The 24,532-nt window shown below is 39.4% G+C and overlaps 1 protein-coding gene across 1 annotated transcript in view; it reads left to right on the forward strand.

Moving 5' to 3' along the window:
* The window catches only part of LOC120561928 (CUB and sushi domain-containing protein 3-like), a 292,084-nt gene that overhangs the window by 264,711 nt on the left and 2,841 nt on the right, over positions 1–24,532 (forward strand). Inside the window, exons 61-69 of the mRNA XM_039805270.1 lie at positions 4,253–4,426; positions 5,190–5,263; positions 6,544–6,655; positions 17,147–17,326; positions 17,835–17,900; positions 19,672–19,830; positions 20,222–20,334; positions 21,042–21,129; positions 24,021–24,162. Coding sequence (XP_039661204.1) covers positions 4,253–4,426; positions 5,190–5,263; positions 6,544–6,655; positions 17,147–17,326; positions 17,835–17,900; positions 19,672–19,830; positions 20,222–20,334; positions 21,042–21,129; positions 24,021–24,162 — 1,108 coding nt within the window. The remainder of the gene's footprint in view (positions 1–4,252; positions 4,427–5,189; positions 5,264–6,543; positions 6,656–17,146; positions 17,327–17,834; positions 17,901–19,671; positions 19,831–20,221; positions 20,335–21,041; positions 21,130–24,020; positions 24,163–24,532) is intronic.

The following is a 24,532-nucleotide window of genomic DNA, read 5'->3' on the forward strand; positions in this document are numbered from 1 at the left end:
CCCTGTACACGCCCATTTTTAACCATAACGATTGCGCGAGAGCTTAAAGGCTTTATTTTCAGACTTTGACATTTGATGATATATGCACAGTTTTAAAGACAGATATTTAGTTATTTGCACGGTGTTCTGCCGTCATCTAATGCTAGGGTATTTAATGCTATCCTGTATTCCATGCAGTCGGGCGATCTCCTCCTCCTGTGCTCCATAGCAGACAATGTGACGGCGAGACAGCGCCGATTAAACATTAAACTCTCTGAATTTTAGTCAGGAAAAAGTGGAACAAAAACCACTGCCACAAAAAAAAATATTCATGCACAACACCTCAAGTGTTGTTTTCTGACAGCCGTGCTGCACTAAAAACACCTTCACTTAATTGGTTTTGACTGCTAAAGTGCTGCATTTTGCATCAAATCAATTAATAATTACAGCCGTCTTTTGCAGGGAATCTCTGCTGCCAGATGGCTGCATGCGTTAATTGTACAGATAGTAACTACACTGTGTTGATTGCTGACTTTAGGTGAGAGTTTATGAATTGGAAGGAAATAAGATCGTTTGCAGTATTTTAGTAACACATTTTGGATCATGAAGAAAAAGAAAAAACAGTATAAGACCCATGAGCCTATTTAAAAAGAACTACATTAATTTCTGTGTTCTTTTGTAATTGATGCTAATGACTGAATTTGGTGCTTGTGGCCATATTCAGTCAAGCGGACACTGTCCCATATGGGTATTTAGCATCTGAGATCCAGCTGACAGACTGCTAGTGTTTGTGACCATACAACTAGAACCACAGTTCCTTGTGCAGCCATTTGCTCTTCTAAATGGCCACATTGCAGTCTTTTATTGTAATTCTTACATGTCAATGTGTACACTGCTGTCTGATTTATATCCTGCTTAACTGTAAATTATCATATTTGTCTGTTAAGATCAGATCACTACTAAGTGACGAACTGCCTGTTTTATTGCGGTGCACTGGTATATTTTTTATTCTGGTCCTGAGTTATAGGTAAAAAATGTCATCTGGGCCTAAAAAATTGATAGGGTTCCACTTGGTAAATGTACCATGTCTACTTGCTGTCTACCGCAATTATGATGAGCAGTGTCATTCCTCAACACACTACAATCATTTTCCCACATCAGCACCACCAAAACAACCTCTTGCAGCTATGTGAGCGAGTAACCTTTATGTTCCATGTTGGTGTTTAATGCGTCTCAGCAGAGAGTTTTTGATGTAGTAATTACATTTAATAGCTCCATGACTTACAACCTAGAATGCAGGTTCCAATGCTCGCGCAAAATCGACACAAATTGAGAGCCTTAGACTATAAATATCATTCAGTGTGATCAATAACCAGCTTCTGTAAAGAACCAGGCTCTCCTAAACATGTTATAGCTAGCCCGCTACAGTACTCGAAGGGGAAGCAGGTCTGTGATAAATCACCGAAATTTACTAAGGCAAACAAATGATTCTGGAAAATGGGGACAACAGGGAAGAAAGTGCTGATCATATTTGTTGTGGAAAAGGCTATTATCTATGCATTAAAATGTCAGCACAGCACTATCTACTGCAATCTCAGGTGCTAAATCCTAAATTTGTGTCAACACTCACAATGTAGTCACCAGACTGACCATTACGGTGCATACTCAGCATTACTTTATAAACACAAACATTTGTCATGAATGGAACATCTGTAAATGCACACAGGACAGTAACTGTTTTTGTACCTGTGCATTGGATGCAACTATAAAGATATACCCTAAAGATTGGTCAATATATTACATGACCAAAATTGTATTATTGGTAATGTAACACACATCTGCTGCAAATGCAGCACTTTTAGTTGAAATACAGATCAGCAATACTGCAGGAGATGCCATGCATCTGGAAAAGCAAATCCATCTGCATTTCTTAAAATCTGGACTTCGTAAGCACTTGCAGCCAAACACAATTAAGATGCATATGTATGTTCCCTATCACAACACATGTGAAACGGAGAGCAAGCAGCAAAATGCAGTGTCTGAGAATGCTAGTTCATGTGTCTGCAGGGATGACACTGTGATCCCAACTTTGAATCTGGCCTCTGCATACTGATTACTTCAAAGCATTGATAATTCATCAAGGCAGGGGAGAAGCTGTGAGAGACAGAGTGAGAAAAAGTTTGACTAGTCTCACTCTCTCTCTCTCTGACTCATCCACCAACGCACGCGTGTGCACACACACAGACACACACACACACACACACACACCTTAAATATGCTGAGCTTGGTATTGCCCGTGGCCATTTCTCTTATATATCCATAAAACAGTACATTATTTTCCTGCAGATGGAAGCTTATGACTGATGTGCATGTCACCTGTTTGGCCTATTGTCGTTTTCAGATTTGCATCTGTATTTGTTGACATATCAAACGCGGTCAAACTAACTATTGGGTACTGGGGGGTTTGTAACTAGCAATGCATTGTTTTCAGGTGGGACCTGCAGTATAGGCAAACATATTTTCTTGGAGAAGATATGTCTCTGAATACAAGGATTTGTTACTGAGATAACAATATTTGCTTTATTCAGCCATTCCTGTGTGGGCTGGATTTAAATCTCCTATTTTACTCAATATATACAGTGTACTGTATAGTTTTAGATTATTTTTATTTCTGTGTCATGCCAAACATTTTGGCCCATCCCAGATCGGATTACAAGACACCACAAACTTATTTAGCAAACGTCTTCCAGTTGCATATACAAATCATTCGGAGAAATACATGAATACAAGTATATATGTACACCCATGTATACATACACACACACACACACACACACACACACACACACACACACACACACACACACACACACACACACACAGACAGTATATATAAACTACAAACTACTACTATGATCTACACATAATCTTGATACAGAGCATTTTTCCTCTTCTCCCAGGCTTTCTTAAGATAACTGGCTAATTTATATGTTTCACATGTCTGTATATATATTGTATTATGTCAGGGATTGGCTGTGGGAAGCCCCTGTTGGTTCCTGACTTCTAGGAAGAGAGCAAAGGAGAACTTATCTCTGTCTCCAGACCTCCACACAGCAGCACATGTCAGGTCTAGAGAAGCAGCCTGCCTTATTATTGGCTTGATCCCACAGTGCTCTGGCTGCGTGACTGAATGCTCTGACTCTCGTCCTCTCCTCTGCTCTCACACACTGAGCTTTTCTGAACCTCCTACATTAACAAGTGACTTTTACTGATCAGTGTGGTTATAGTGAATGTATGTGTGTATATACAGAAAAGATGGATAGAAAGATTCATTGGCAGACAGTAAAATGACTGACTTCTCTTCCCATCAAACCCATTCAATGTAAATGATTCTGTCAATTTGATTAGATGTCTATAAGCAATAGATTGGAGGAGCAGCAGTGATGATGCAACATGGCTTCATCTGCTGAGGCTGTGGCTTGAGTCCCATTAAAAAGGCGATATCATACCAGAGGCTTGGGGAGCAACAGCGGCAGCAGATGGCTCTAGTTTTGTTAACCCCAAGGCCCTGTCAGAAATTAATATTTCACTTGCTAATTATTTTTGATCTAAAAATGAGTGCCATGACCTCCCTTACTCCCTCTTTGCGGCCAAGATGAATATTCACATACTTACTGTAACCACTCAACAGAAAGGTTGATTGTTGGAAACATTTTTTTTAAGACAGAGCAATTCATCCTGAGACAAAGACATCAATGCATCTGCCCACATGCAAATAAAAAATGGCCAAAGGAATCAGTGCAACAAGCATAATGTCAATGCAATTTGAATAATTCAGCTCATGAAGACGTTCCAAATCATATAGAAAGACAATCATATTCACAGTGAGGTACTCGTATAAATCGGATATAATAAAAAGCCCATCAAAAATGGCAAAGCTTACAGCATCAGTAGAAACCACTGTAGGCACTCCTCATCATGGTCTGATCTTGTACGGGTGCAGCAGCAGCAGCCCACACAGCTTATATGTGAATTAAATGCTGAATAGTCTACGCAATGCTGCATTCAATTGACTGCTGTAGCTGCTGCAGTATTCCATATGTGAAGGTTAAAAGAGATGAATGTTTGAATTGCATAAATGGGACAGAGGAATAGTGCATCAGCATTGACATGAACTATATGAATATTTGCAAGAAAATGTGTAACATCTGTGTTGGATTTATTGGCCCCCAGCTTATCACATCAGCAAAATTCCACATTTCTGCTTCTGTAGCCAAGTTCTGTGGAGACCCTGGTATGCCTGCCAAAGGACGGAGAGAAGGGCGCAGTTTCATCTTCAAGTCTGAGGTGGTGTTTAGCTGCAGCACCCCCTATATGCTGGTCGGATCAACAACACGCATGTGTCAAGAGGACGGCACCTGGAGCGGATCTCAGCCTCGATGTATAGGTACTGAATTATTAACCTGTATGTTGATTCAGCTAATCCACAAAAAAATCAGATTTTAGACTGGGGTGTAGTTCTTTGGTTTTGAAATGGTCAACTTTATTTTTTTCTGATTTTCCGTGCCTTTACATTATTGATCTGAATAATGTTATCGCAGGATTTGACTTTTCTACATGTAAAAGATGAGGATTTTAATTTGTAGATTGAAATAACAAAGGTAGTGAAATTAGATATAGAAGATATCTGCCACGTACCATCCCACCATTCCAAAAATCATACAATACTATATACTACTATATACTATATTAACATAACAAAACACAGTTGAAGGTAAACTTGAATCAGTGTGTTGCCATCTGGCACTGATGTAAAACTAAATCCTGAGAATGAATTACATTATTTATATTGTTACCTCAGGGGCGATGCTTTATAGTTGCAGCCCAGTGTTGCTGGAAATAAGTGCTGAAGAAAGGCTTTACCAAATGAATGTGTCTTAATTTGAATTTAGTCTCACTAATGATTAGAAGTCTCAATAAGTCGATATTCCTGAGACTTGTAAAAACTGAGGAATTCATGATCAAGGAGACTGAAAGATGGCAGGGCAATTCTGCTCATGTTACCATGCCACTTCAGTAATTGTCCTCTGGTACATTGTACACCAGAGTGAAATTGCTATGTCATTATCAATGATTGCCCCTCTGTCATATTCTCATCTTTGCTCTCCTGCAATTCCCCTGCTTATCATGACAATGATTTCTTGTTCCAGAGCCCACAAGAACCACCTGTGAAAATCCAGGGACCCCTGAGCATGGCTTCATGAATTACACAACCGGCTTTAAGGTAAAACGGACTCATTTTATAAATAGATGGTGTTATGTTCTTTAACTCTGAGATTAATTTGTACCAGAAAATGTATTTTAAACACGACCAGAAAAATGGCATTCTAGTTGGAGACAGGTTTGGAGAACAGGTGTGTAACTTAAAAACATATGAACGGTACTCAACTAGCTCAACTCAACAGGGGACTTAACTAGCACAACATGTTTGATTTTGTGTGGATATGATACTATTCTATATACTTGCTTAATTTAGCTCAACAACAAACCTACATGTGATCAATATTTGAAGCAGCCTGTTGGAGGTAGATGCACAAGAAGCAAAGTACCAAACAAAGCTTGCAGCTCTGCTGTGTTACCTGTACTTATTAGTCCTCTTTCAAATGGCCAGTTTTCAACAGATGCTAGATGTACAATCATCATTTCTTCCTTTGGATGATGTCGTATGGCTGCAAGGATGAAACAGTGATGCATGTGTGTATCCATCCCAGGTGGTTGCACTGAAGAAAGCCAACTGGATTTCTCTACCACTGTGAATGTGTGAAGACATGGTGCATAGCCAGATCTATAATAATGTGTACTTTATGCAGTTTGACCATTTGTGTGTAAAACGAGAAATGCTAAAATGCATCATAGTCAAGAAAAATCATGACATAACATAACATACATACAGATGCAAACATAACATCATGACCATTGGTGTGTCCTCAGCAGCTCCCTTGAGATGTTTTCAGCCAGTTTATTTCATTTAATTTCCTCCCTGTTGAGTGACACTTACAAGTTAAGTGCAAACAATTTCTCCACAACATTCAGCTGAATATCTGATATGAAATTTGTCCCAAATGAAAGCAGAAGCAGCTTATTATTTGGATCACTGCTTGTAATGGCTGTACTCTTGCATCTTTCTGCATTACTGAACAACTTTACCAATATCTTGACGCCACCGAATGAGAAATGTTCAGTCGACTGGATTGGTGGCTGAAAATCCAAGTCATTTATTAAAATAACATAAAACAGTTTGTCTCCTATATTTTTTACCAGAAAGTCAGCTCCTTCACTTTCTAATGTCGGTGCATCAGTTAAGAACACAAACATGGGCCATCGCCTCTAGGAATAGTCTCCATCTGCCTCCACACACTACAGATAATCATTAAAAAAGGGAGAAAAAAACTTTAGTGTGCAGTATATTTTCCCAAGCTCTTTAGATTTTATGCTGGGAGCCTATTGGCATTTGCATCAGTGTATTGACTCTCTCCACTTTGTGTTCTGTCTGTTTGTGGCCAGGTGGGCAGCAGAGTAGACTTCCAGTGCCAACAGGGACACCTACTGCAGGGCTCCACCACCCGGCTCTGTTTGCCAGATCTCACCTGGACCGGCATCCAGCCTAGCTGTATCCGTGAGTGCTCCTCTCACAATATCTTTATATCACTCACCCTGTCTTTGTTTTTCACTTCCCCTTTTGGCATCTTGTCACTGTTTATCTGCATTGTTGGCTACTTAGATACTCTCTTTACTTTTCCTCAACACCCCTTCTCTCTCTCTCTCTCTCTCTCTCTCTCTTCTCTCTATTCGCTCAATCCTGCCATAACCTTTGCCCTCCAGTAGATTGCAGCTCCATCCTTAATCAACCTGCCATCCCAGTCGTTCTGAGAGTGAGGTGTTGTGTGTGATTACTGTCATTCTGTTTGAACTACCTGAACTGTCAACCAGCACCAAACTAGGGCTGTGCAGTTTAGCCCACTCGCTTAGCCAAGCCACTTATCTATGTTGTGATGTAATCCAATATCTCACTGGCATCCCTTTCAGCTACAGCATTTTTTCATGGAAATATTCCCAATACACATTGTACTATAGTCTGCATTTTACTATGCACTTATATTGTAAACACTTGAGCTGTGTGATAAGGGGATTCAAATGATATTTTGTAATGTTGATTTCATAACTACCCCAAGATGTAACACCCACTTGAATTTTCCAGAGACATTTGTGCTGAGGGAGCAGAAACATTGTAATACCTACCCTTCATTTTCTGCCTGATCTACTCTGCAGCACGTGTGTGTGTGTGTGTGTGTGTGTGTGTGTGTGTGTGTGTGTGTGTGTGTGTGTGTGTGTGTGTGTGTGTGTGTGTGTGTGTGTGTGTGTGTGTGTGTGAGAGTGAGTGATACACCTAGCTTAAACCAATGCAGTCTAATACAAGATCACTGCATTAAATCCTTCTGTCATGAGACTTATCATGTTCAGTATTTAAATGTTTTTGTGAGATGTTGATTCGACTTTATGGTCATTTTGGAGGCTGTAGTTTGTGGTGCTGTTAAATTATATTGCATTATACAAAGAGGTGTTTTTAATATTTAGTTTCCCCTCATTGAGACAAATGATGCATGCATGTGACTGTGCAGGCACAGGCCCTTTATGTAATAAATATTTTTAAAATGTTTTATGTATAAGCTATAATATATAGAACAAATCTACAAACAATATAATTTGCATTTTACAGTGCAACACAGCAACAATATATTCACAAAATTCACAAAATATTCTGTCATGTTCATGGAGTTTATTTTCTAATTCAAATGTTCATTAAAACAGCTGACAGCAGAAAAGAATCCAAAAAGCACTTCTGTCACCCGACAGCTCACTGGCCTTTCCTGCTTTACCTGTACCTTCAAACTGTTGACCCCATCATTCCGCTCACTAAGGAATGATTCAGGAGGTTGCACTTCCCCTTGCTCCTAAATGGCATTTATTGTCAGCACTTTGACATGCCCCTTAAAATAAAAGAGCAGTCAGAGTGAGTTTAAGTCAACAGAAGTATAGGTTAAAGCTCCAGCAAACTTCTCAAACTGGCACTTACAAATTTCGTTATAACCAGACAATTGAACACCCTCTCTCTGGAAACGTTTTGACAGCTGTGTCAGGTGAGGAGGAATATCTGCATGCAGTTAAGATACAAAGTGGATCATACAAAGTCTCCTTCTCTCAGGGGCTGCATGCTCTGCTGTCAAAATCTTTGAAAGGTTGAGATGGGATGTTCTTGTGAGAGACTCATTTGTCTGTTTGTGGAGCTTCTAAGGAAAAGGAAAATAGCAATATACATAGTAATTCAACAAAAATAGAAGATAAACCACTAAAAAAGAAGATAGACTTCTAAGCTTTGAAATAAAATTTTCTTAAAGTCACTTAAGTTGACAAACCAATTGTCTTGATTCTCCTTTGAGGAAATCGTATGCATAATAATGTACAGTATAGCGCATTTCAGCAACAAGGCAATTGAAAGTGCTTTACACAAAACATTAAAGAGCAATTAAAAATTGACAGTTACTTGATTTAATAGAACAGCGTTAAACAGAAAAGTCTTCAGTATTGATTTAAAAGAAATTCAGTTTTCTAGGAGTTTGTTCCAGATATGTGGTGCATAAAACCTGAACGTGCTTCCACATGCTTAGTTCTGACTCTGGGGACAGAAAGCAGACCTGTCCCAGACGACCTGAGAGATCTGGATGGTTCATAATATAGCAGCAGATCAGAAATGTATTTTGTCCCTAAACCGTTCAGTGCTTTATAAACTTGTGTATCAATTTTAAATTGAATTAAACAACTTGTACATTTATAACCTTTGGACTCTGAGAAAAAGTAAAATTTGAGATGCCAGTGCATACTTTAAATTTGATTTAATTTGGTCACTGTTAATCTCTTTCTTATACTGTGATGCATTGAACCCCAGTGAATGGCCTCTGGGAGTTTTTGGATTTCAATACAAAACATCCCAGCAGCCACATTTACTTTCACAGTGGTAAATATAAAATAACATATTGTATACCCTATGTTGTGTAACAATGCTGTTTTAAAGCCAACCACTGAAATGGCAGTTTGACAACCAGTTAGCATTTTATTCAGAGGCATCATGTTTTGAGGCTTTTAACTTTTCCTGACCCACTCTGTTCAGCAGGTGCAGTTTATTAGCCAGGTTTGTCTGTCTCTGTTGAGGTTGCAGAGTTTCAGGAGCTGCTCCCTGGCTCTGGTCCATCACCTGTGGTGGCTGGAAAAATGTATTGATTTTCCTCTGCCCTCGTCCTGTCATTGTTACCGCTAGAATTAAAACAGAGAAATATATCTCGGACGGTCACTAGATTCTAGTACCCACACATGTGTATCACATTTGTGACTGAGAAAACTTTTACATTAATGTCACACAAACATTGGTACCCATTAAAGGACGTTTGAAACTTGTCCTGTAACTTCGCAACACCTTAGGTCTATAACTCCTTTCATATGTGGTAGAAACATCCAGTAAATGTTCTACATTCATATTGTACTGCAGGCTCTGTTTTCAGAATGTTGTGATTAAAAGACCTTGGCAATTTTAAAATTGCTGGTCTGGTGTATGAATATATCATTATTTGTAAAAAGAAGAAGCCATCCTTATTTTACAGCGACGAACACTGTGCAACCAGTGACCAGTAACATAGCTTAAGCACGGTGTTCATCATTCGACTGGTCATGACTGTTTTCCCAAGATGGCGCCTGCATGTATACATGAATGGTACAGTCTTTATAAACTATCTTTTACATAAACTGTCTGTACACTTACAAAGTTCTCAATGCTTCAGTTTCCATGTAGGGACCCTCGTTATGCTACCGTTGAAGTGTGGTGCTATTTTGAGCCTCATTAGTGGTATAGAAATAATAATACATTTTTACTTTACCAATGCCCCGACGACTAGCTTTATAAGCTAATTAGCGGTTTGAGATAAAACTGGTTACATTCGATTAGCATGAAAACAAATCCCAGAGAACGGTCGACTCGGTACAAATGTGTTATGAACACTAGGTTCATTTTGCGCTGGATTTCTCCTTTTAAATTTGTAAATTACACCATATTAATGTCATTTAATAGCCCATTTATATACCTGTATTACTATTTTTTGTTTTTTGTGAATTGATTTAAGAACTAGTACAGAGCCCGTTGAAAATGTTTTGAATGGGCGAATGCTTGGCCTGTGGTATTGCTGCTTGTAGAATTCTTCAAAACCAAATTGTACCCCAAAATGCCTTACAGAAGGACCCCAAACCACTTAACGTGCAACTCCACTGTATAGCCTACCACTGACTTACAGTGTAGGCTACGACTACATCAGAGGAAGACATTGTACTACTGTATTTACCTGACAGAGAACGCTGCAGATTCAGAATGTAATCACAAAATATCACAATGACAATGTGGAGTAATCAGACATTAGCATCATGGACTCATGGCAGTGTGCTCCCCACCTGATTAGGAGAGCTAATCAGCACATATCTGCGTTCATTAGCCATCAGAACCAGACTGTTTGAGAGAGAGAGAGAGAGAGAGAGAGAGAGAGAGACGTTGTGTCGTATGATCATTAACAAATTTAACACTTCAGCAGAGGACGTGTTCTTTTCCATACAGGTTTAGTTGCCTGACCATTAACGGTGAAGTAGGGGATTTGATTCATGGGGATATTTTGGCGACAGTAATGTTATTAGTGTTGTAAATTAGCAGTAGACTTAACCCAACCCAGGGTGAGTCTGATGAAAACTGCTGTGTCTGCCCGGTTCAACTCTGAGATTTTCTCGCATTGCACAGCGCTCTGAAGGAATAATCTGAGATTATGCTATATTATGTTCTGCCAGCTCACAGCAACTTAATACAATAGCAGGAAAAGAGATGATGTGATGTGCACCTTCCCCCCAAACACGGACACACATACATACATAGACACACATACATACATACATACATGCATACATACATACATACATACATACAGTGCCTTGCGAAAGTATTCGGCCCCCTTGAACTTTTCGACCTTTTGCCACATTTCAGGCCTCAAACATAAAGATATAAAACTGTAATTTTTTGTGAAGAATCAACAACAAGTGGGACACAATCATGAAGTGGAACGAAATTCATTGGATATTTCAAACCTTTTAAACAAATAAAAAACTGAAATATTGGGCGTGCAAAATTATTCAGCCCCCTTAAGTTAATACTTTGTAGCGCCACCTTTTGCTGCGATTGCAGCTGTAAGTGTCGGGGTATGTCTCTATCAGTTTTGCACATCGGAGACTGACATTTTTGCCCATTCCTCCTTGCAAAACAGCTCGAGCTCAGTGAGGTTGGATGGAGAGCGTTTGTGAACAGCAGTTTTCAGTTCTTTCCACAGATTCTCGATTGGATTCAGGTCTGGACTTTGACTTGGCCATTCTAACACCTGGATATGTTTATTTGTGAACCATTCCATTGTAGATTTTGCTTTATGTTTTGGATCATTGTCTTGTTGGAAGACAAATCTCCGTCCCAGTCTCAGGTCTTTTGCAGACTCCATCAGGTTTTCTTCCAGAATGGTCCTGTATTTGGCTCCATCCATCTTCCCATCAATTTTAACCATCTTCCCTGTCCCTGCTGAAGAAACGCAGGCCCAAACCATGATGCTGCCACCACCATGTTTGCGACAGTGGGGATGGTGCGTTCAGGGTGATGAGCTGTGTTGCTTTTACGCCAAACATAACGTTTTGCATTGTTGCCAAAAAGTTCGATTTTGGTTTCATCTGACCACAGCACCTTCTTCCACATGTTTGGTGTGTCTCCCAGGTGGCTTTTGGCAAACTTTAAACGACACTTTTTATGGATATCTTTAAGAAATGTCTTTCTTCTTGCCACTCTTCCATAAAGGCCAGATTTGTGCAGTATCACGACTGATTGTTGTCCTATGGACAGAGTCTCCCACCTCAGCTGTAGATCTCTGCAGTTCATCCAGAGTGATCATGGGCCTCTTGACTGCATCTCTGATCAGTCTTCTCATTGTATGAGCTGAAAGTTTAGAGGGACGGCCGGGTCTTTCGTAGATTTGTAGTGGTCTGATACTCCTTCCATTTCAATATTATCGCTTGCACAGTGCTCCTTGGGATGTTTAAAGCTTGGGAAATGTTTTTGTATCCAAATCCGGCTTTAAACTTCTCCACACCAGTATCTCGGACCTGCCTGGTGTGTTCCTTGTTCTTCATGATGCTCTCTGCGCTTTAAACGGACCTCTGAGACTATCACAGAGCAGGTGCATTTATACGGAGACTTGATTACACACAGCTGGATTCTATTTATCATCATTAGTCATTTAGGTCAACATTGGATCATTCAGAGATCCTCACTGAACTTCTGGAGAGAGTTTGCTGCACTGAAAGTAAAGGGGCTGAATAATTTTGCACGCCCACTTTTTCAGTTTTTTATTTGTTAAAAAAGTTTGAAATAGCCAATGAATTTCTTTCCACTTCATAATTGGGACCCACTTGTTGTTGATTCTTCACAAAAAATTACAGTTTTATATCTTTATGTTTGAGGCCTGAAATGTGGCAAAAGGTCGAAACGTTCAAGGGGGCCGAATACTTTCGCAAGGCACTGTACATACAGATACATGGATAGCCTGCCTATAAGTGGCATCACGCTCTCTCTGCCACTCGTTGTCTGTAGTTGGTTGTGCTTTGCATGTGTGGGATTCTGAAACGTCCTTAAATTCGGGAATTGTCGTTTGTTTATTTAAAGTCAAAGTAGTGCTACTTTGCACATTTTTGTGGGTCTGAGGTGTATTTCACATTTTAGCTGCCAAAGCTCCGCTGCTTTCTTCGACCCTCTCTGTGTCTGGTCCTGCAATGTGCTCAGTCAGTGTGCAGGGTGAGAGGGGGAGTGGCTAGCGGCTAGAGCGGCAAAAGCCAATGTGTGCTTCTTTTAACGATTATTTATTTAACGATATATTTAGCATTTCTAAGCCAAACAACGTCAAACTGGCACTGCACTTACTCGTGCCCGTAGCAAGACGCCTGTCAAATTTGAAATCCATCGAACTAACGGTTCGAGAGATATGCGCATAACACAGACAGGCGTTCCTGCAATTTATAGATATAGTTATTACATCATTGGAGATCCAAAAACATAAACCAAAAGTTCACTGTGTATTTCTCTTGTAATATAAAACTATAAATTAGTTTTGTGGTTATGTATATGTATTTGAGTATGAGTGCTTTTTTTTTTTTTTTTGTTATTAATTTTTTATTAACATATAAGAAATTACATACACACACCTCCAATTTCTAACACATTTTAAAGTCAAACCCCCTCCCCTCCACCCTCCAGCAGGTTGTTAATACAAACACAGACAGAGCATTCTTATCTCAACAAAAGATCTTTCAAATCAGATATCAACTTCTCCCATATCAAAATTGTATGCGGCTGAGCATCATTTATTCTTCCTGACGACAATTCTAGGTAAGAGACATCCAAAAACGACCGGAGCCAGTGAACCCTAGAGATATCATGAGATTTCCAACGCTGAGCTACTATCTTCTTGGCTGCAGTTAAACCTGCTAGCCAAACTTTACGAGTTTTCTCTGGAAGACCAAGACGGGAATCATCATTTAAGAGATGCACCGCAGGATCCATTGGGAACTGGACACCTGTTAAATCGGCAATAACACCAATCACCTCCCTCCACAGACCAAATACCCCTGGGCATTCCCACATAACATGCATAAAGGAGCCAGTGGTTTCGTGGGGGCAGAATGAACAATACGGATCAGAGACCAGACCCATTTGGTGTCTTATTCTCGGTGTTAAATAGGCCCTATGGCAAAATTTCAAATGTATATATCTATGGTTTGGGTTTTTTGAGGCACCAGCTACATTACCCCAAATAACCTCCCAGTCTAAGTCCTGTCCCACTACTGATATATCTCTATCCCAAGCTTTCATTCCTGGTGTGGGCATATATTTCTGGGAATTTAATTTTTATATAGGTATGACACCATCTGCTTGGGAGAGTTGTGTATCCAGCTCAAAATGGGATGGTCCTTTAACTCAGACCCCCAAGGAACCCCATAGGCTTTACAGGCTGATCTCATTCTGAAATAAAAGAATAGGGAGTGCTTATCAACATCATATTGAGACACCAGCTCCTGGAAGTCAAGAATAGCCCTTTCCCCACTAATATCCTGAAGGGTATTAATTCCTTTCTCTTTCCAATGCTTGTTAGCAAACGGTTTTCCCCCCGACAGAAGGCGACTATTATGCCATAATGGGGAAGTCTTGCACCACGTCTTTTTAAATTTTATGAATTTTTCTGCTGCTCTAAATATTTGTATCATATACGCCATGATGAGTATGAGTGCTTTTGTATGGGTCCGACACGCTTAATCCTCTAAAATACCTTTCTCTGTGATTAAATGGTCTTCTGTTACTGTGAAGCCACTTAAATGGATTTAAACGTGAAGCCAACCAATCTTGCAATGCTGGCGAAACCAAAAACTTTGAGGGATTATCAACATAATAGATGCAATAGCCACAAGTCCAACATCACTTAATCATGTTACCTTTCTATCAGATTAATATGTTTGCTTATAGGTAAACGGCCCAAATCCCAAAATTCCTTTCCAGCCCACTTTGATGTTTTTAAAAACAGCAATGAATTGCCGTTTAGTTCTGAAGCATCAGCAATGACATTTTGAGAATTAAGGGGGCCATCTAAACATGGTTCTGATCAAAACCTGCCTGCCAGCCTCTGACCAGCTGCTGCTAGTTTTTAAGAATGTATCACTTTGTACAGCAAAGCATGCAATGTGACTATGACTATGAGAAAAACCTTGTAACAACTCGAAGGTTAACTTTGTCCTCTTGACTGTGACCTGCTGTTGCTGTCTGTAGCTGGCCAATCTCCTTGGCTTGAACAGAAATCCATCAGCAAGGCTGTCTCTCTGTGTCTATCTCTGTCTGCCTGTCTTCCTAACTAACACACTCAGTCTCTATCAGAGATGCCAACTTTGAACTAATAACATAACATTTTGTTGTGTGACAGAAAAAGTGTCTTTTGAGGCGCCTTGTAATCGCAGGAGTAAAACCTGCTGTGCTTCTTGAAGTGTTAATAAACATGGCACTGTCGAGCGAACTTGATGAGGGATGTGATGTGTCTTTGATACAACAATTCATCGGCCTTGTAAGTGTCTTCAGTATTCATGGTCTACAAACTCAACAACCACCCTGGACATGTGCTGACAGTTTGTAACTTTAAATGGGTTACAGAGACTTGTGCTTAGGCAGCAAGAAGGGCGTTTATTTAATTATGTATTTATTTATTTTGGTCTCCAGACTTTATATCTACAACTTGCAGTATGAGGCAGTTTTCCTTCTTTTTTGCATTGTAAATAGATACCACATTAGTTTTCCTCAAGGCAGATTTATCAACCCATTGAAAAAGCTCTGGGTGGCACATACGGATGACTTAATACAGTTGTCCAAGTGCTTTCTTAATGTATAATAAATCGTTATAGCCCCTGTGTAGCGGAGTATAAAATGAATAAAAGAAGTTTTCTCCTGGATTTCGGCACACAACTTTCACCTTGATGCACCTGTTTTACTTTCTAGAGCATTGTAAAGATTTATGTCTTCAGACATGCATATTACTGTATCAAACACCAGCAAAAGTAATATCCAATGAGGAATTTCCTGCGGTCTCTTCGTCTTTTATAAAGCTCAAACTTTCATCCTGGCATCCTTTTCACACTCTACTGCCACTAATGTCTTTAAGACGCCATGAAGGACCGATTTGGTACTGTGACTCACTTGCAGCTGCCTCCCATTTGACAGCTGGCAACGTATTCTTTCACTCACAAGCTGCAATATTATTTAGCCATTTTCGCATTATTGTTGAGCATGAATGTTCTACCCCTCAGTGTTTTGGTGGTGCGGTGTGATTTGCATACATTTTTGTTTTGTGGAGAGTTTGTTGATGTGAAAAATTAAACTAAGTATACTCAACCTACTCATGAGAGAGTACAAATATTTAATATGGTCTATAAGAAGCTGCTGTTTTGGCAGCACAGCAATAACAGCTTTTGTCCCTAGTTTCTGTTTCAGCGAAACCTAGAAAACTAAGCTTTTCAACTCTATCCGAAATCAACATGTCACTAACTTTTTGCTTTTTGAGACAGAATAATTTAATAAGCTAAGAAAGTCAGTCAGTGGAGTAAAAAGGGAATCAGTCTTAAAAAACCTCTACACATACTATATGTTAGTGGTTGTTTGTTGTTTTCCAATGAGCACACTCTTTTCGGGTTACACTGGTCTGACTTCCTCGACATAGGCTGCACTTATAAGCCTACTATTAGCCAGTTATTTAAGTGAGCATTCTTCTTCCTTCCTGTGTCTGTACTGTAAGTGTCTGCGACCTCGCAACCTCTATGCATGTCCTCATAATGAAAAACACTCTTGCAAAATTTACAATAACATACACTTAAGCACTGTTTTGCAATGACACCGATGACCTTAGTCTAGTGGTCTCTTGGTCTCACTCTTAAAAAATTCTAGAAACACAAAAAAAACTACATTTTTTTTTGTTTTTAAAATATTGCTGAATGATAAGTTAAGTTAGACCTCTCTGTTGTGCTGGTACCTTACAGTATGTTTTGCAATCCAAGGTGATGGTTAAATTACATTTATAACAATTCACACAGTTATTGTTTTGATTAAATTTAAGCTCATTTACATTTTGCAGGCTAATTCAGTCTCAAATTAGGCAGTATATCTCCCAAGTCACAAGTGTCCATATTCATATAATAAGAAAAGAAACTAGATATATTAAAGTATCAATATGCTCCCTAATAGCTCCCTGGACTCAAATTGTAAAATGTGTGTGCTTGCTTTTATTAATCCTCTTTCTTTTCTTTTTTCTAACCCTCCCCCATCTCCCCTTCTCTCTCCCCCCAGCGAGTGCTTAATTATCTTCCTGTCTATCTTTACGTCTGTGTGTGTGCATGAATGTGTGCACCTGGCTTCATTTGTATGTGTGTGTACTAATGTGTCTGCCCTCTGATTGCTCTCCAGCTCACTCCTGCAAGCAGCCGCGGAGCCCGGCCAACGCTGACGTCGTGGGTCTAGACCTTCCCTCCTATGGTTACACCCTGGTGTACACCTGTCAGCCAGGTTATTTCCTCTCCGGGGGTTCAGAGCACCGTGTCTGCCGCTCTGACGGCAGCTGGACTGGCAAGGTGCCTGTGTGCAGAGGTACGTGGTGGGCAGAGGTCTGCAAGGGCAAATGATGGAGAAGATGGCAGGGGGGGGGGGTGATATGGAGAATAAGTTTGAGGGGAAGAGTGTGCAAGTGCATAAAGGTAGAGAGTAGAGCGGTTTAGATTCAGTGTATATTGTACTTGTGTATACACTGTGTGATGTGACATTTGCACTACTGCTCACAGACAGTTAATTCAAATAAGACACTAATCAAATATAATGAGGTATTTTTTCTGTAAAACCACTGTCACTCTACTGTCAACTAATGGCAATGAACATGTTCATGTTTCATTTTTAACTTGAAGTTTCAACAGTGTGTTGATTTGTACAGTAAATGTTTGAATGAACTGAGCTACTGGAGAGGTTACCAAAGTAAGAAAGAGTTGAAGTTAGGTGGCATGTTACAGTTGAGCAGTGTTTACTTTTCCTACATCCTCCAGCTGTTAAGTCTCACTATGTATCTCTGTACATCTTTGTGACATACATTTATGTTCTTCTGCAGTCGGTTCCAAATCACATGAGAAAACTGTCAAACCCATACCAGGGACACCAAGCCCTAAAATAAATGGTGAGTTTTTAATTGCACAAACTGTTCAACTGGTAGCCACAGAAGTCAGCAGTCTTCTATTAGTGTACTGTCTTATATAGTGGCTAAATCTTTGTATATCTTCATCAAAATCATAGAGGTTTCATTGTATTAACACTAGGCCCTTAGCTCTTAGTGCTGTACCTCAGTCAGCGTTTCTTACAGTTGAGAAAAATAATTAACATATGAGGTTACCAATCTTTTGCAGTTACATATGCAGTACGTTCTAAGAGTTAAGAGTAAATAATTGGTACAAATGCATAATTATATGTAATTATTACCAGGGCATATTACTGTAAGAAATCACAGATATGTGCAAAATCTACTAAATACATATGTAATTTGTCTTAGAAATGTATTAACTTATTAGAAATTATTGGGGCAACAAGGTAACGACTTGCAGATTATACCATCACACATTCATGTAACGAATAGAGATTACTCTGTATTTATAATGTAAATATTCAAAAGGCACATAATCTGCCTTCAGTGTCAATGAACGTTGTATTGCAAAAAAGACATATTACAAAGATTGGTTTAGTACAATTTGTATAGTTTGTTTACGAAACATACCTAAACATACTTGTCATTTAGCGCCATCATCAGGTCAAATTTGTTATTTTTCCAGTTCTTTGTTTTATGACCAAAATACCTGCAAAAGCCTCAGCTGTAATTTGTGTTTAGTGGTAAGTAGCGAATTTTAGCATGCTAACATGCTAAATTAAGATGGTGAACATGATAAACATTACGTGCTAACTGCAGCATGTTAGTATTGTCAATATGAGCATGTTAGCTTGCTGACATTAGCATTTAGCTGAAAGTATAACCTCACAAAGCCCCTAGCATGGCTATAGTCTGTTTCTGTGAAGGGATTTAGTAAAACACAAATATGCAAGCCAGAGATATTCCTATGATACAACCAAGTCTGAAGCACATCCTTAAGACCAACTAGGCACATTGTATCCATTCACATTTACCCAGGAAGGTTGAAACTGTACTGTTAAACAAATTGCCCGCAGTATTCATCCCTTATAGAATTACATTTTATCATTGCTTAATCAGTATCATACATAGTAATAAGCTATTAGCAAAGTAATAATGTTACATGGCACCTAAGTCCCTTTTCCACCTCTTAAACCTTCACTTCGTGTTGCACCAACAATAATTATACCATTTTTAGTTGTGAAGACAGATGAAGACATGAAAGGGGAGAGAGAGGGGGAATGACATTGCAGCAAAGGGCCACAGGTCTGAGTCGAAACCCCGCACCGCTGTGTCGAGGAGTAAACCTCTATATATGTGCGCCCACTCTACCAACTGAGCTATCTGGGCGCACAGTTCTACAAAAAGTTGAATCAGTGCAAGACTATTAAAGTTGTTCCTAGTTCACAAAGTGATTCCAACGTTATCTCTTTCAGAATGTATTTATTTATCATTAATTGAGATTGTCAAAGCAAGCAAGGAACATGATATTATTCAAACTGAATGAAAAGACTGGTAACAGCTGTTTGATATGTTGATTCTACTGCACATATAATTACCATTTTGCTGCGTGGGTGCAAGTATTCAGCTTGCATTAAAGACATAATATTGATTTGATGTTTTGTAAAATAAAATAATAAAAAAACATTTAGACTCCCATTAGGAATGATAACTTCCACATTTTCATAAATTTTTTATGCTAGTTAGTTCTTTTATGCTATTATTTAATGTCATTATTTAATGAGTTTTCATTTATTTCTCTTTCCTGAAGTTCCTGACCACGTCTTTGCCCCTGATTTCGTTTGGAAGGGTTCCTATGATTACAAAGGCCAGAAACAGCCAATGACTTTGACAGTCACACGCTTTAATGCCACAACGGGAAAAGTCAATGTAACTTTAACCGACAGTAGCATGGAGTTTCTGCTCTCTGGTGAGTCAGCTATAAATCATCTGTCTTCTACTTCCTCCCCTCCGCCTCCACTCTCCTCCTCTCACTACAGCTGTATGTCACTTCCATTTATTTTGAGGGTTTCCTCATGTCAATCAGTCAATCACCAAATGATCTCATGCATGACAGTGGAAATTAACTATTGGCTCTAAAGATGGATGTGTTAGTCTGCATTGACTTACTAACTGCCCACTCAAGAGTCACTCTTCTGCTCCCCTCCTCCCTCAGCTGTTCTTACTGCTTCTCTTCTGCTTCTCTTAATTTCTCCCCTTCTCTCTGCTTCTTCTTTTTTCTTTTTTTATCATTCCCCGCACTCGTATTGCCTCATCTCTTTATTCACATCATTTCTCGTATGGCCTCTTCCACCTTGTAGGAGTGTACAAGCGCCAGGAGGCACGGTTAATGCTTCTGCTGTACCAGATGACAGCGCTGGCCCACAGCTCCTTGAGCAGGATAACTGATGAGACCTGGGCAATGGATGGATTTGTAAGTATACACTGGAATTCGTAAGCAGCTGGCCAGTGAACTTTTAAAAATAACCAACTACTATTACTGTTATCCATTTTGGGTTTTTTGAGCTTGTTAAGCACTTTGGTCAACTATGGTTATTTTTTAAACGTGCTATATAAATAAAACTGCTTTTATTTTAAGAAAGAAAATGTGACAACAAGCCTTTACCATTGTCATTTCTTGGCTTATTGTCTGTTTTTGTTTCCATATATTTACATTGGCTGTACATTTAATGCACCAGTGGCTCTGTATGAGCCGTATTAGCGTTCCTGCTTTGACAATTTGCTGAATAAGCTCAGACACACACCTGACATCTAAGGGACCTGGAACGACTGCAAAGCAATTTTAGTTGGTGGAATTGAAGTTCCTCTGCTACAATAAACTTCAAGGTCCACTTAATAAGAGCTTGTGACAGCTGACTGCACACCGCTGAGCTATTGATAGCATACTACACAGCTTCTAATGCTGGTTTAGAAAAACAAAGGCGTTATTTTTGAATGTAGCATCTAGCATGACAGAATGTGTTGACTGTCGTACTAAATACAGTATGCCGTAGGTAGTTTTTGATGTGGTGTGGAATAGATGCGACACTCTTAGGTGCCTAGGAAAATCAGATTTATTAATGCAGTTGAAAAAAAACGTACCGTTTCTCAAGCTTTTTGTTATTGTTTTTTTACTACTAGGTTTCAGCTGAGCCTGAGGGTGGCAGCTTTGTGTTCCAAGGCTTTATACAGGGTAAAGACTACGGACAGTTTGGACTACAGAGACTTGGTATGTGTCTTTCCAAATACAATGAATCCCATTACAATCGTTCACTCATCTTTCATTCTCACAATAAAAGTAAAGAAAGAGATGGTATTTAAACCCCTCCTCCACTCAAAAATGTGTTCTGATTGTCGTGAATGAAGGATGCAGTAGCAGAATTTGACATTAGAAGATTTTTACATTCATCTGCTGAAGGAGTTTCTCTCTTTCAGATGCATACATACATAGCCTGGGCACCAGGCGAATCTCAGAGCTCATGTTTGATTTGCTCCAGCAGATACGTTTGGTCCACCTCCTGTTCAGACAGATCTCTGACCAGGCCCTGGCCAATCAAAACCGTTTATCTCATATGGGGCAGGTTTGATACAATGACTGACAACTTGCGGAGCCTTTGCCCATTACGCAAATTATGTAATGACTAACTAACCTACTAAAAAAACAACCAAGATAGCTGCGGCTGATGTGGAACTTTATGTTGAAGTACTATTTTTAAACTCTGATGGGAAAAATGGTAACTCTCCTTTATAGAGCCTGCGAGACCATGGTTAAATTGTGGTCAGTCATAATCTACAGTAATTGTAGGACTACATGTTTAATGAACAGAAAAAATATTGACTCATCTCTCAGTAACATAGCATTAAACAGTCCCTCCAGGATTTTGCAGCTTTCAGCGACTGAAAAATCGTTACAACGTATATTGAAGTTTAATACAGGTTGGCAGGATGGTCTGAAATGTTTTGCACAATCTTTCGCTGTTTGTTTTGTCAATGTGCCACTTGATGCAAAAGTACCTTCTCTTTTTCTTTACTTCACCCTCAACAGTTTGTACAGTCATAGCTACTGCTGACTCCGCGGAGGGCCTCTTAACACCGGGGATATGTCGCCACATTTTTTTAACCGATAATTTTCGTTTCGTCTGTACCTCACTTCAGCTACATGGTGTCACAGACTAGCGCTGAAAACTACTCGACAAAAGTCTGGAGTTGACGGAAATATGCGTGGTCAAAGCCCCGGCTGTGAACGGTTTCATTTCCTATAAGTTCTTCACAATAAAAGTCCTCCGTTATTTTGGTATTTAAATGTTTTTATTATGAAGCAGCAGAATCCGGAAATGTTGGGGATTCATTCGCAGTAACATAATGCGACTCCTATAAGCATTGTGCATTGTTACTTAGCAACAGCATTCTTTGACAAAAGCCAAGTCCAATCCGTTACAAGGAATGTTTTACAATCCAACCGCCACTGTGGCTAGTATACAAGGCAAAATCACCCGCCACTTTGAAAAAGTACCCGCCATTGGCTGGTGGTGGGTGCTAATTTCCCACCCTGCTTCTCATTGAAGTAGGAGACATCTTGTGTCCAACAGTTAAACTTTGGAAATTAAAAAAAGATTTTCATATTCAAAGATTCTGAACGTTTCAATGAGGGAGACAAAATAGATGTAAAGAATTTTCAACTACATAATTTAATTTATTGTGGAAAGACATTTTATCTTATGTCTGGAGGGATCTTTAATTTTGCTGTCATGGCAAATTGAAATTATATTACAAAATGTTGCAAATGTAGAAACATGATCAGTTTTATCAAGACGGACATATGAAAACATCTTTGGTACCTATATACTGTGTTTCATCCTTTAGTGTAAATAGATTCTTCACTGTCAATATGAGATCCAACAGACATGGGGTATTTTATAAGACAACAATGTCATGACTTTTCATTGACTTTTCTTGAGGTCACATTTTCAAAATAAAACTGAAAACTGAAACCCAATGGACTTACATTTCTTTCTACTAACACCTCCTTGTTACGTTTGATTTCTAACGCCGCCTTCACACTGGCAGTTGAAATCAGCTCCGATACGGCTTCGAAACGACCGGAAGTCATTCATTTCCAAGGAGATTCGCAGACCGCATGTGAATGGGTCCGAACCGGGTCCGAACCATTGATATATATATATATATATATATATATATATAAGGTCCAAACGAATGCGGTTCTAAAAAAATCGTGTCAGTTGGTCATCCGGATGCGTTCAAAAAATTGAACTCTTGCGAAAGGCTACGGACGGTTCCTATCCGACGGAAGTTAGCGTTGCTATGGTACTGATAAACAAACCTGCTAATGCTAATTGGTTAGCTAGCAACAGACAGCGAACTATTGACATTATACCGCTATATCACATTTAATCGACCTGACATGTCAACGTCTTGGGCAACTTTTATCCACGCAACAGCCTTTCTATTTATAGCTTTATAAGAGAGGTCATAGAGAATCGTACATTCAGACACTTTCATCACATTCATCACTCATTCCAGTCTCTCTGCCATTTTTGTGAGTCGCTTCCGAAGCTTTTCAACGGTGTAGTACGACGTCCGCTGGGGGCGTATTGCATATTACGGAGCTGATTTCAACTGCCAGTGTGAAGGCGGCGTAACACCTCCTTTGCAAACAATATTTGCGCTGTATTGTCAGCATACATACATGTACAGTGTGTCAACCACTTATTGCCACTGTCATATAACACAGAGTAGATTATTCTCTTCCACATCATTGTCCTTCATTTCTTTGTGCCCAACATTCCTGTTGTTATCATCTCATGATTGTCTTCAACAAGATTATCACAGCGATCGTTATCAGTAAGATCATTATGGTTGGCGTCTTTATCAACTGGCTGCTGCGTCTCCGACTTGTCATTGTGATCATCTTCCTCTTCATTATCATCATCGTCATCATCATCGTCAGCAGCAGATGATACGTACCTTTCTATTATTCCATTTAGTTTCTCCAGTGTTTGTGCCATTTTGTTAATCTGATTATTTTGGATGTTCTTCATTCACTTATTCTGTATTATGACTATTTTTCACATTCTTTCACTAAATATGTTTTTCTTCCAGGTTTGAGTGTGAGAGAGAATGTTACACTCACTGACCCTGAAACCAATGGCTCCACCAACAGCAGTTCTGTTGCTGTTGCTATCCTCGTGCCTTTCTTTGCCCTCATCTTTGCAGGCCTCGGATTTTATCTCTACAAACAGAGGTATGTATTGTATGCTGGTGTCTTCCGTACTAGCTTTGAACCCAAATTCAGTAGCTACTGTAGTGTATGTCCTTTTTGGTCCCGTGTGAGAAAGAAAGTTGTACTTTTTCATGAGTCTGTGTCCCATGCTGAGTTTTAAAGTTATTTAATACAGATCTCTAATGTTAAAAGAGTTTTAGAAACCCAGATTTATGTAGATGTTTGTACAGTTGCAGCCAAAGGAAGTGCACATCAAGATGAGGTAGATGGTACACTGTGGCCCACTTCCACAGCCTGCTTTACTGCAGTAAGGTTCCTCACTGGATACAGTAGCTTACTTGGGAGAGGCTTCAAAGCATGATGCAATGTTAGTCAACTGGTTACCATCCAA

This window comes from Perca fluviatilis, chromosome 7 (assembly GCF_010015445.1).
Source record: "Perca fluviatilis chromosome 7, GENO_Pfluv_1.0, whole genome shotgun sequence".
In the NCBI taxonomy this organism is placed as follows: Eukaryota; Metazoa; Chordata; class Actinopteri; order Perciformes; family Percidae; genus Perca; species Perca fluviatilis.